At 39.5% G+C, this 13,571-nt stretch overlaps 1 protein-coding gene across 1 annotated transcript in view; it reads right to left on the minus strand.

Annotated features, from left to right (window-relative positions):
- The window catches only part of MYO7B (myosin VIIB), a 63,824-nt gene that overhangs the window by 32,435 nt on the left and 17,818 nt on the right, over positions 1 to 13,571 (minus strand). The window contains exons 15-24 of the mRNA XM_042460950.1: positions 10,840 to 10,977; positions 9,999 to 10,151; positions 9,486 to 9,584; positions 8,149 to 8,243; positions 7,242 to 7,326; positions 5,300 to 5,518; positions 4,425 to 4,532; positions 4,112 to 4,291; positions 3,209 to 3,433; positions 2,139 to 2,300 (exon numbers count right to left, since the gene is read on the minus strand). Coding sequence (XP_042316884.1) covers positions 2,139 to 2,300; positions 3,209 to 3,433; positions 4,112 to 4,291; positions 4,425 to 4,532; positions 5,300 to 5,518; positions 7,242 to 7,326; positions 8,149 to 8,243; positions 9,486 to 9,584; positions 9,999 to 10,151; positions 10,840 to 10,977 — 1,464 coding nt within the window. The remainder of the gene's footprint in view (positions 1 to 2,138; positions 2,301 to 3,208; positions 3,434 to 4,111; positions 4,292 to 4,424; positions 4,533 to 5,299; positions 5,519 to 7,241; positions 7,327 to 8,148; positions 8,244 to 9,485; positions 9,585 to 9,998; positions 10,152 to 10,839; positions 10,978 to 13,571) is intronic.

The raw sequence follows: 13,571 nt of genomic DNA on the forward strand, positions 1-13,571 counted from the left end.
AGAAGACAGAGAAAAGGCAGAATTACTCAACACTTTCTTTGCCTCATTCTTCTCAGAAAAGGCAAACGGTGCTCAACCTGAGGATAATGGAGCAGAGGACAGGATAGGGGCATTTCAGTACAGAATAAGTAAAGAGATAGTAGAGGAACACCTTATTAATCTAAATGAATTTAAGTCTCCGGGACCAGATGAACTCCATCCAAGGGTATTAAAAGAACTGGCAAATGTAATATCGGAGCCATTGGCAATAATCTTTGAAAACTCCTGGAAAACAGGAGAGATCCCAGCAGACTGGCGGAGGGCAAACGTTGTCCCCATCTTCAAAAAGGGGAAAAAAGAGGATCCCAACAATTATTGTCCAGTTAGTCTGACATCAATACCAGGAAAGATTCTAGAGCAGATCATTAAACAGAGAGTCTGTGAACATCTAGAAGGCAATGCCATAATCACAAAAAGTCAACATGGGTTTCAGAGAAACAAGTCATGCCAGACAAACCTGATCTCTTTCTTTGATAAAATTACCAGCTTGGTAGATGAAGGGAATGCTGTGGATATAGTATATCTTGATTTCAGTAAGGCCTTTGACAAAGTTCCCCATGACATTCTTGCAAACAAGCTTGTAAAATGTGGGCTAGACAAAGGAACTGTTAAATGGATCTGTAATTGGTTGACCGGCCGAACCCAAAGGGTGCTCAACAATGGCTCCTTTTCATCCTGGAGAAAAGTGACCAGTGGGGTCCCACAGGGCTCTGTCCTGGGCCCAGTGCTATTCAACATCTTTATCAATGACCTGGATGACAGAATTGGAAGCATACTTATCAAATTTGCAGATGATACCAAATTAGGGGGAATAGCTAATACCCCAGAGGACAGGATCAAGATTCAAAATGACCTGAATAGACTAGAAAGCTGGGCCAAAGCTAACAAAATGAAATTCAACACGGAGAAATGTAAGGTATTGCACTTAGGGCGGAAAAATAAAATGCACAGATATAGGATGGGTGACACCTGGCTGAATGAAACTACGTGTGAAAGGGATCTAGGAGTCCAAGTAGACCACAAGTTGAACATGAGTGAACAGTGTGATGCGGCAGCTAAAAAGGCCAATGCTATTTTAGGCTGCATCAATAGAAGTATAGTGTCTAGATCAAGAGAAGTAATAGTGCCACTGTATTCTGCTCTGGTCAGGCCCCACCTAGAATATTGTGTCCAGTTCTGGGCGCCACAATTCAGAAAGGACATTGAGAAACTGGAGCGTGTCCAAAGGAGAGCGACAAAAATGGTGAAAGGTCTGGAAACCATGCCCTATGAGGAACGACTTAAGGGAGCTGGGGATGTTCAGCCTGGAGAAAAGAAGGTTAAGAGGTGATATGATCGCCCTGTTTAAATATTTGGATATCATATTGAAGAGGGAGCAAGCTTGTTTTCTGCTGCTCCAGAGAACAGGACCCGGAACAATGGATGCAAGCTGCAGGAAAAGAGATTCCACCTGAACATTAGGAGGAACTTCCTGACAGTAAGGGCTGTTCGACAATGGAATGCACTCCCTCGGAGGGTGATAGAGTCTCCTTCCTTGGAGGTCTTTAAACAGAGGCTGGATGGCCATCTGTCAGGGATGCTTTGATTTGGATTTCCTGCATGGCAGGGGGTTGGACTGGATGGCCCTAGTGGTCTCTTCCAACTCTATGGAGTTTATCGCACCGGGTTCTCGGCCCGGCCCAGCAGGAAACGGAAATGAGTGGAGGACGGATTTTACCACACACACCCGTCCCTCACTCGTTCCGTTCCCCCTCTCTTCCCTGCCCCTTCCGTTCCAGAGAGAACTGTTCAGAACAGTTCTCAAAAATTTCCCCCTCTGGAACGGATTAAGAACGGAAGAGAGGGGGAACGGAACGAATGAGGGACGGATGCGTGCGGTAAAATCTGCCCCCCACTCGTTCCGCACTCGCCCCTGCTCCTTCCGTTCCGTTCTCAGAACGGGTGGAAGGAACGCAGTGCGATAAAGTTCTATGATTCTATGATTCTATGAAAGTGGATATGGGTGTGATTTTCAAGCATGGGGTAAGTAAAAACAATGAGGGTTTTCTCATTTCCTTCCCTTAATATAGTAGTAGCCATGAAGAACATCTCCTTCTTACCAGATCAGGACTGTAGCTACCTGTAGGCTGCAGGTGGCTCTTCTTACCAAAGCTGTCATAAATATGAGTCACCTCAGAGCTGCTTTTGCTGTTGGTATTCTTTACTGGTTCTGGCAAATCACCCATGAATTGCAAGATGGCGCTCCATACAGCTAAAGATGCCTGGCAAAGGACAGGACAGGTCATGAGACACTTTTACTTTTTCTGTGATATAGTGGACCCTTGGTATCCACTGGGGTTTGGTTCCAGTCTTTTGAAAATTGAAGTTTTTAAAAGGAAGGGTATTTATGAGTATGCTGGATTGTTTTAACTGTACTTTTAAAAATTGTCCTCTAATATTTTAACTGTATGTTTTAAATTATTTCTTAACATTGTTGATAGTTAAAAATATATTTAAAAACAGTATTACAATAAAATTAAACTATGTTGTATTGTTTTAACACATAAGACATTGAGTCCTGGTTTGGGGGGAAAGGTGGGTTATAAATAAAGATGATGGTGGTGGTGATGATGATAATGATGATAACAATAATGATAGTAGTAATCATAATACTGTAGTTAGTAGCAGAAGCAATAGCAGCAGCTTGCTCAGTAAGTTATACTGTTTTGCTAGTAAAATTAGTTTGAAAGCCAGCCCCGGTTTCAAGTACAAGGTCTGTTATGTAAGACTTCATCTGACTAAACCAATCTCAGTCAATCAGTCATATGAGATTAATTAAATAAATCTGTATTTGAGTAAAACAATAGAACTGAAAGGATAAAGTATTTTCTTTGTTTTCAGATGAGGAAGTCATGAGGTCCCATTTGAGAAGAAAGACTTATTTGTAGTAACAAACTAGGTATGGAAACCGCTCCTTAGGGAAGCTGGCACTGGCCTTTAAATGGTTGATTAAAATTATACTGTTCTGACAAACTTACAGTATTGATATCATCTCCTGATTTTACACAGTAGAGTGTCTATATTTTATTTTATCTTTTGGATCTCTATTTTTTTCTTTTTATGGTTTTATCATCTCAAGTGTTGGGAGGGGTGAATTGAAAAATACAATAAATAAAAATATATAAATTACCAGAATATCATCCTGTTCATCATGATAGAGTAATGGGTGGCGTAGTGGTCGTCGAATATAGGTATGTGTTGTGGATCCCTGGAAGTAAGTGGCTGCAAATTTAGCAAATGTATACTCTGCTTGATCATCACTTTCGTCCTCTTCCTCCTCCAGCTCCATGATCATAGGAATCGCATCCAGGTCCACCTCATTTAACTTCTGCATCTGTGTCTTTGCCTCCAGATCCTTCAGGGCAAAGAAGCAGACAGCATGGCATGGTTCTGTGTCTATTGAAGCTAATATCTTCTGCTCTCTGCTTCACCAAAGAAAGCATCTCTTTCTGTGTTAATGTTGCTTACTAAAAAGTACCATAACTACAGAGCAGCTATTTCTTCTGTGAGGTATCTTTAGATCAGGGATGGCCAACTGCCAGTGGTTGGGGCGTGTGTGCATTACCTCCCAATGGGATCTCAGAGGAACACATCCCCTGAAATTTAAACTCAAAAATTAAGTTTTTAAGTGTCTACAACCTCTAGGGGGCAATTTTGAAACCCCCCCCCCCAAAGCTGCTTTAGATGAAGGAGAGGTTTTTAAAAAACAGAAAGTAAACCAGAAGTCAATTCTTGCCCAGTGGGTACATATGGGGCATTTGTAAATGGCACCTTGAGTCCCTGTACCGGAAGGAAAGCAGGAAATAAATAAATAAATAAATAAATAAATAAATAAATTGTACTTTCTAAAAAGTCAAATAAATGTTTGGACTGCTGGTGGCCCTTGGGGACTTCAAAAGACTGGAAGAGTGAAGGGGTCATAAAAATAGGCTTGAGGGTCCATATGCAGCACTGGGCTGCCATACTTTTGCCCATCCCTGCTCTAGGATGCCATTACACAAGACGAACATGCCTCTAATTTCTTGCTACTTGCCTCAAAACCAAGGGGAGCCTGTCCTTCTTGTCCTCCAATCAAAGAAGGTAAGAAACCAAACACTCTGTCCACCATTTCCTGGTCACTGATCACATCATATAGTGCCTCATCGTCGTTTTTAGCATCCTGTTTCTTCAGCTTCTCAGCATAACCTTTTGGTTCTGGAATGGCCAGGGACTCCTATAAATATAACACAATTTAGCTTGAACCAAGAGTTTAGGAGAACATGTATGTTTCTGTGCATAACATTGTCTATGCCAACTACAGCTCCCAATTTACAACTCCATCCCGCCCACCAACTTAGAGAGACTACCTTTTCTATTCTGCGAGCTACTTCCTTTGTTTTCTTTTCTCTGGGTATTGGAAGAAGAAGTTTATCATCCTTTGTGTGTAGTCTTCTGGCTTCAAGTCTGCGTTGCTGCTAAAGATAATAGGAACTTACTGTTATTGTTTTTAGCCAAATTTACCACTTCATAGTAATCCCATTTTTTTCAAATGATGATTTATTCTAATTTATGACTTTATGACTTATTCTAACATTTGCACATAGTCAGACCTGTCAGAGCAAAAGTAACATTCATCCAGGGAATGCAGGGTCTTAATCTTTCTGATCATTAAACACTATTGATAGAAACCAAGTTAGGGTCTTGATGCTTTCACAGTGATGTAAACAACACAAATGAACCTATCACCTTTCAAAATAATTAAATATGTGATTTTCTTCAGAAGATTTCTTGGAAAAATAATGTTATAAATCCATGGATTTTTAATTTTTTATGACATGCTTAACCTCAAAACTGTTTGAATTGCTATATATTTTTTTCATTCTCATGCTTTTATGAAGGTCTCCAATTTCTATTTCTTCTGAACTCAGTGTTTTTAAATTGCAATATCCCATCAAGAATGATTATAAAAATCTGCTAAGTAATACTCTATAAATCTGATGACATGTGCATTTGTCTACAAATGATTATGCCATGGTATCTGTATTTATTTTTAAGATGCCAGGTGACTCTTCATTGTTGTTTCAGTGTGGTAAGCAGTACAATGGGGATACAACATGTAGTATGGAGCTATTTTCATCCACAATGATACTGGAAGTCACACCTATTGGATTTTTTTTTTATTCACAGGTTTTAGTTGTTCTTACTCCTATGATGGTGATCATAGCCATCGAATCGTACCCACCTCTCTCTTTATTCTTTGGAAACTCCTCCGAGCAAACATTCCCCTGGCATAAGCTTGTATCACACAGACAGCTTTCATCTGCTCAGCTGTTTTCTGGCGCATCAGGTAACCTCGACATAAAGCTTGAAACCTAATCACACTTGCCCGGGCTGCCTCATACTGCTTCACAAGCTGCCTGCTCCGGAAAAGGGCCTGCAGACGCTCAAATCCCAACATGATCTATTGCAGGGATAGGGATGTGATGATGGAGAACATAAGGCTAATGTAAATAAAAGCAAATGTTAAGGAAAGGAAAGGCAATGTAACAGTTTAAAGATGGTTGTAAACTGATAAATGCCCTCTGAAGTATGCAGTTTACTGAATAGCCTTGCCACAAAATAAAAATAAAAATGGGATGACAGAAAAGAAAGTATAAATGAAAAAAGGAGATAGCTGAAGGACACAGAACAGTCATAAACACACTGATTAGCTGTGATTCTCAACTATGGTCTATGTTGTCTAACTTTGGGGGCATTCACGCTCATGCAAGTAGATACGGACGCCATGCTGGTGCATATCAGGTTTGTTGTTCCCATTTTGTTTTGGGTTTGTGAATCTCTTCGAGTCACTGTAACCCTTTGTTATTCACACATGCCATTGTTTGGGGATAAAATGGAGCCGGTTCCATTTCTTTGAACAATACAGAGCAATCCAAATCAATTCAGAAGGTTATTCACACTGCCGAAGGTAGGGAAAACTAGGGGGGAAACCAAATGTCGAATATCCCAGTTTAAGTGGGGTTTTGGCCATCCCCACCCCACCCCACCCCAATGTATTGAGTGCATTCAGGAAGTGTGTGAACAAGATTCAACCCAGATTCATCCTGGATTATTTTTGTAATGTGAAAGGGGCCTATATGTATATTTAGCTACATAGCATGGTGCTAACCAGCACAGAAGCTTTTCAACTATTGCACATCATGTAAAATCCCATATACATCTACTAAGAAATAAGCTACATTGCATTCAATGGAATGTACTCTAAAGAGGTTACTACTGCATGTGGCTTTTAAACAGTGATTGTAGCCAGGAAAAAGTATCTTTGCTGATACTTCTTGCACCGCAACACCTCTGACCCATAGCTGCTATGTCCCCAAAGCAGGCTGCTTGTCTCTATTTTGCTTTTTCTTTGTTTTAAAATTTAAATTGCAGTAGCAGAGTGAATTGCATGGTTTTTTTCAAAGGCATACTGGATAGTGCATAGGGCAGGGAGAAGAGGTTAAAGGAGAGTCAGGGTGATGGTGGCAGCAGCCCCAGTCACATGATTGTGAAGCCATGCAATAATGACTGCTCTGATATTGGTATGTTTCCACTTTTTTAAACTGATGGGATTGTTCCAAGAATAGTGCTCATATGGTAATGCCCTAATACAATGCTGCCCAAAGTTGTGGTCTATGGACTGGGGAAGTTGCCAGTGCCAGTCCCACATTTCAGATATCTTAAGAAGCACCGCTCTAAGGTCAATGTGAATAGTATTGCATTTAAATATTGAAGGCTAAAGTCCTGTCCTATCCACCTTACCATTAAGGAAGTCCTCTATCAGATTTATGTCTAAGGAGGCATGTACTGTACAAGACTGCATTATTACATCTCTTGCTGAGTGCTAATCCTATCTTTTAGCATAATGGCAGTAACTACTATGCAGAACTTCATCAGTTACAAAATGTAACCACATAAGGCTGAAAATTTTGCTTTATAACCTTGGTTCTATAAATGCTAGAGAATGCTCTCTTTTATCTCTCTTTCCTTCTCTTTCTCTCCTCCCATAGTGAAAGATGGGAATCCAGGCTTGCAAAATATGTAACTCAACACCAACCAGAAATTGTGCATAACCTGGACAACCAGGCAATTTGATAATCCTACTGGTTATACAGGACCCATTTAGAAATGTGCAATTTCCTTACCATCTTGAAGTTCTTTCGACAGCAATAGCCCCTCCAGGCAGTCTGAATAACCACAGCACAACGTCTCTGCTTAAGAAAATTTTTCCTACAAGCAAAAGGAACAAAAAGAAAAAAATCCCTCATTTTCACAAAATGTTCAAATTGTGGGTCTTGTAAAATCAACAGAGGAAAGTAGAAGATGAGTACTTTGTGGGCAGATGGACTAAGGATTCCCTCACAAAGAATAAATCATTGTGCTGGAAATGAATCAAAATAGAATGCACTTTGCTCCTCATGGCTTTGATTTTTCTTCATTAAAAGAGTTGAATCTGAATTCTCTCTTCCATGGATGCTTACAGTAATAATCTCCCACAGCATCTGGATATTTACTCCTCTCAATCAGTCTTGCTAGTTCAACACTCAATTACTATTTATGAGATTATAAGTGTACATACATGCATAGATATGCACATTAAAACTGCTAAATGTGTTCATGGGATTTTCAAGGATCTATGTATTGTCCCCTGTAGCCCTGTTATTCTTTTGTTAATTTACTGTTTGTAAATCGGATGTCCAACAAAATATGGCAATACAGTATATGTTTTCTTTCAAAAGCACTCTTTTCTTCAAGGTTGCAAGAAGCCATTTTTGGTTGCAACCAGCCATTTTTCCTGTTCCACTCTTCTGTGTCCGAGTCTCTGGAGAAGTACAAAACAAGTTTGCTCCATCTTCAATAAGACATCCTTTCAGATAGTTAAGCATGGCTATCATGTCACCTCTTCACCTTGTCTTCTCCAGGCTAAACATAGCCAGCTCCATAAGCCATTCCTCTCAGAACATGGTTTCCAGCCAGGAACCGTCATTTTTTTGTCCCCTTCTGAACACTTCTTTACATGATAGACAACTGTATTCTGGACTATGCATTTACCTGTCTTTGAATCCCCTCAGTACTTTCTGAATTAAGATGGCTTTCTCTCTGAGTGCTTTGTCTCGTTGTACCTCCAACAGTGTATCATGATGATCCTAAAGAAAAATATAAAAGGAGCAACAACAATAATAATGATCTTCACATATTTAATTAATAGTGCTGGCAAAATACAATGAACAACCCTGCAAATAAAATAGTTTTAGAGTTGAATTCAGCTGAGTTGTTCCACTTATCCATTAAGCATATTTATTATCATGCGTCATTAAGTTGTTCTGACTTATGGCAACTCTAAGGACAACCTATCACAAGATTTTCTAGACATGATTTTTTCAGAGGGAATTTGCCATTGCCTTCCTCTGAGGCTAAGAGAGTTGACTTGCCCAAGGCCACCCATTTGGTTTCCATGGCTGAGAGGAATTCCAACCATGGTCTCCCTGGGTCCTAGTCCAATTCTCTAAATCTTAACAATAGCTAGTTTTACTTCCTCATAATCAAGGCAAGAAAGAAATAAAGTTGATGATGGTGATGATGACGATGATAATGATGATGATGATGATGATGATGATGAAAAATGTATTGACTGTCAAACTAGACAATATATTTAACACATTTTTAGAAGAAATGCTTTTTCATTGGAAGGGAAACATGAGTTTGTATGGTAAGTCTAATTAAAAAGGCATGTATTCCTGAGGCAACTTCACTGTGTGTGTGAGAGAGAAAAATATTTATTGGAAGAAATATGCATTCCCATTAATATCTAGTTCGATCTTTAATAATTCTGTCAAAGATTTAGTTAATGAAGAAGATGTCAGGCCATACTGTACTGTTAATTTACAGTACAATCCTGTGCAATACTGCCTAGTCAGAAGTAAATCCCATTGAGAGCAACATGGTTTACAGTAAACATGACTAGGATTACACAGCCACTGTGCACTTTTTGACTGTCTATTTCGGAATAAACCCTTTAAGCACAGTCAGTTTCATTTTTGAGAAAACATATATAGGCTCAAATTAGTAAGCTAAAGCTTCTACCTAGATGTGTGAATGTATTTGGCATTTTATCCGCACTTCCCAGTTATAGCATTTCAATACCACTTTTACAGCCATCACAAAATGTTGGAAGTCGTAGTTTGGTGATGTACTTGGACATCTTTGCTAGACAGCATAATGATATTGTTCAAGGAAGTAGACTAAATGATTCTAGTGACTTCCCAGACTACAAATCCCAGAATGTCACAAGATAGAGACAAGTCTTTTAAAGTGATATCGAACTGCTATAATTGTACAGTTTGGATACAGCATATGGTAAAACTGTTAGGTATCCCTTGTAAACTTACTTTCAGGAAAATCTTTGTTCTTCCAATTTTCCACTCATTTTCTTTTCCTATCACTCTTTGACAGATATTAATGCAGCACTGGCGAGCATTGTTCTTCAGCTAGAAGATAAATCAATTAGCAATTTAATCTGGGTTCAAAATACAGCCACAGCATGACAAGTATCTGCAGAACCATCACTTTACAGACGCAAAATCATCACTAAAGCCATGCTTTGGAAGTATCTCTTTTATATCAGCATAATTTGCATTTGTTTCTTATACTTCTTTATTTATAACCAGTATCATAAAAGATGAAAACTGACGGAACTCACTGGCAATGTTGTCAGTACCAAAAAGTACCATATCCTATTTGTAGCTACTAACGATTAAAAAATGTACATACTTCATCCTGATTTTTAATATATTTATCAGTATATATAAACAGCAATAAAAGGGCATCTTAAATTTACAGAACAGCATGTTTATTGCCACAGTAAAATAAGAAGAATTAATCTGATCTTCTTTGGAGTATACCTGTTCTCGAGCTGACACTGGCTGCAGCATTTTATATCTCTCAAAGAAATCTGCAAAACTATATCGAACTGGATAACCAGCTTTCCTAATCCGAATTGTTTCCATCATCCCAGAGTAGCGTAGTTGTCGAATGCAGAGTTCTCTATCAAATTGCTGGAAGTTAAACAAATCAAGCAATAAAATTTACCCTAGAAACATCATAGTGAGTACACATTATGTGTAGAAGTGCTGTTGTTATTATTTTATGCACAAAGTTGGTTTAACAAAATACTTCTGTCTTTAAGAACCACATCTTCTATCAAGTCAGAATACCAAAGTAAATACCGAACACAGAAAGGATGAGCTATACATTCACTGAAGGCAACCACCACTGTCCCATCCAAAATATTGTACCATAGCTATCTATCTGCTAAGAGCAAATTTCTCCCCTTTTCACTAGAAATAAACAGTCATACAAAGGGTTGTGGGAAGCAATGATGCTTTTTCCTGGCATGGACATGACAAAGATGCTGTGAAAATCTTATTGCATCCTTCCCCTAAGACTAGGGTATGAGAGAAGATATAATGCAGTGTAATGAAGGACACCATGTTGGGAAGCCTGCTCACTGGATCTAACTGAGCAAGCTTTAAATTTACAGCAAATTTGCTAATTTTATTCATTATTTAATGGTCTGTTTTATTATTATATACATGTTCATGTACCTGGATGGGTAAAATCTAAGGAAATTCATGATTAAATAACTGCATGATATATAACTGCTACCAAAGTAAACTCCTTTCTCCTCAGACTAAAAGACACTACAGACAAAATGTTGATTCAGATATTTTAATGAAACATTACCATAGGCTTCTTGTAGTCATTGGGTTTGAGACAGCGGATAAAATACGGCTGGCAGTTACCCAGAATTTTCATCAGCTGCTCCAGGGACTGTTTGAATTGCCCTCCTAGTGTAGACAGGCGTTTGGTAGTGTCCGATCCCTGGAGAAAATAAGCACACAGATGGCTTGGATACCATGTTAACATCAACAGGGTCTTAATGGCAGAGATGTATGATCTTGAAATGGTGTCTTAATTGGCTGAACATATATTTACAGGGGCAATCCTTTCCCTGTTCACAATGAAAGGATAAAATGCTAAGGGTAAGTAATTTGCTAAATATTGTACAAGATAAAATTGATAAATAATAACAGTATAACTGTGCAGACCAAGCCATCCCCTGCTTTCTTTCCTACATTAAACAACAGAGTGATGCATTCCAGATGAAACCAGTGTTCTTAATGCTTATTGTTGTTCTACAATTTTCACGATAGCCAGCAGGCACAGAAATCTTTATTTCATTCTCACATATGACAATGAAAAATGTCAAAATTTTTCTCTCTACTGGGAATGACCATGAGAATTTTTGAAAACTTATAGACATTATTTATAGAAATATTTCTGTGCAAAACCCTAACATTCTGACACAAAATATGAAGTGGGGCTCTTTGCACAAAATTCAATGCTTTCATGCAAATATAATAACAATGGCAACACTGCTGCTGCTGGATGAAAAATCTCACAACAGTGGGTAATTTTTTTTAACAAGATGTCTTGATGTGTTAAGATATTTTTTTTCTCACTCAAGATGAAAAAATTACCCAATATTCTTAAGAGACCTAGCAGGCAAGTTTGTTATTTTTCCATGCTGTCTTTTCAGCAGGGCTTTGTAATATCTGAAGGGAAGAAAATGTTAATGTGTTATGAAATATACTTTGGGGGGGATTACCTACAACTGCAGTTGTGCCAGATTTCCCCCTTGACCCTCCTTGTATACCTATACATTTGTAAGTCATCTTATACTACTGCCCTCCCTTGGCCAAAAACAAAGCAAATAAGGTGACTTTGGCCCGATTTAAATGGGCCTTTGTGCCGCCCCCGTCACGTGCTAGGGGTTGGCCGAGGACGTAGTGTCCATACTGGCCTCACCCCTAGCACGTGACGGGGGCGTGAAAATGGCGGCGCCCTGTACACATGGGTGCCGCCATTTTGACACAACGGATGCTTAGTGTCCGCACATCCCGGAGCCTTTGTGACACCGCAAGTGTGCCATTGGCGCCTTGCGGCATCACAAAGGTGCCACAAGAAGAACCTGCTTTTTGCAGGTTCTTTTTGTTCTGCGACAGAGCCGCGCGGTTTGTCCACTGCGGCTCCCTCGCGGAGCAAACCAGGGCGGCTGGAGACCACCCTTTTTGGGCGGTCTCTGTCCCACCTTTTTTAAAAAATAAGATGCACGTTACAGTTTTTCAAAAAGCTTCAACTGGCAGATATATTTAAAACAAAAACCACAAATTTGTAAACTAGAAGATGGTTTAGGATGTTTTAGCTTCTTTAAACAAAGAGCAGAAAGGTTTAATAAAAAACAATCTACATCACCTGATTTACACACCACAATTTAAAAACAGTATGGTAATCATTAATTGGCAGAAAATCAAGATGACATTTGGTATCGTAAGAGTAACCAACAGTTTAAGGTTAGCCCATTCTTAAGGATACTTCAGATAACAAAAGCCTAAAAAAAAGTGGTACAACAAAACAACCCAAACAATAGAGCAGGTACAAATATAAAGAGAAGAGGGCAGCTTATTTTATTCTGTTTTAGAAAGAAGTCATTCTGCAAGCCTTAGCAACAAAAGGCATAAGAAATTATCTGTGCATTATAGGTATTATATCTGAGAAGGCTAGTTTTTGTGTTAAAAAGGGCGAGATTACTTTACTGGATCATTTAGTTATTTCTGCATGAATTTTGCAACACTGATGTTGTAAATCAACTCAAAGGATAGATGATATGAAAGGATATTGTAAATTAATATTATGAGATATATAATTAGTGCTGCTAGTACAAATCTGAACATGGATGGGGTTACACTGTCCCTGAAATCTCAGGGTCTCCACTTTGGTGTTTTCTCAGACTCAGCTCTGAGCCAGGATATCCTGCTTTCAACAATGCCCAGGATTGCATGTGAACATTTAAAATTAGTAGGCCATTCCTTGAGACATTGGACCTGGCTACAGGGAAACATGCCTCAATTACATCCCATTTGAACTACTGTAACACACTATTTGAGGTTGCTTATGGAAATTATTCAGCAGGTTCAAAATGCCAGAATGCTGATCGAGGCTAATTATAGGGAGCATGTAACTCAGGAAGAGTTTCCACAAGAAATAGCTCTACTGGCCACTGGTTCATTTCTGGGCACAATTCAAAGTGCTGGTCATGACCTATAAAGCTCTGTCCAGCCTAGGTCCAGACCAGGGGTAGGCAACCTTTTTGAGCAGGGAGCCGGGTTGCTGTCCCTCAGACAACTGGGGGGCCGAACTGAAAATGGTGCCCAGAGCGGCGCGGAAGCTGTGGCGGGGGTGGCAATTGGTGGCAGGACCGGGCTAGGGCCGGTCCCAAGGCCTCGCCGGGCCGGATCCGGCCCACGGGCTGTAGGTGCCGACCCCTGGTCCAGACTATCTGAAAGACCATATCCCCCCATACAAACTTGGAAGGGTAATAAAATCTACAGGGGAAGGTGTTCTCTCAGTCTCAT

Source organism: Sceloporus undulatus, chromosome 3 (assembly GCF_019175285.1).
Source record: "Sceloporus undulatus isolate JIND9_A2432 ecotype Alabama chromosome 3, SceUnd_v1.1, whole genome shotgun sequence".
NCBI classification, from domain to species: domain Eukaryota; kingdom Metazoa; phylum Chordata; class Lepidosauria; order Squamata; family Phrynosomatidae; genus Sceloporus; species Sceloporus undulatus.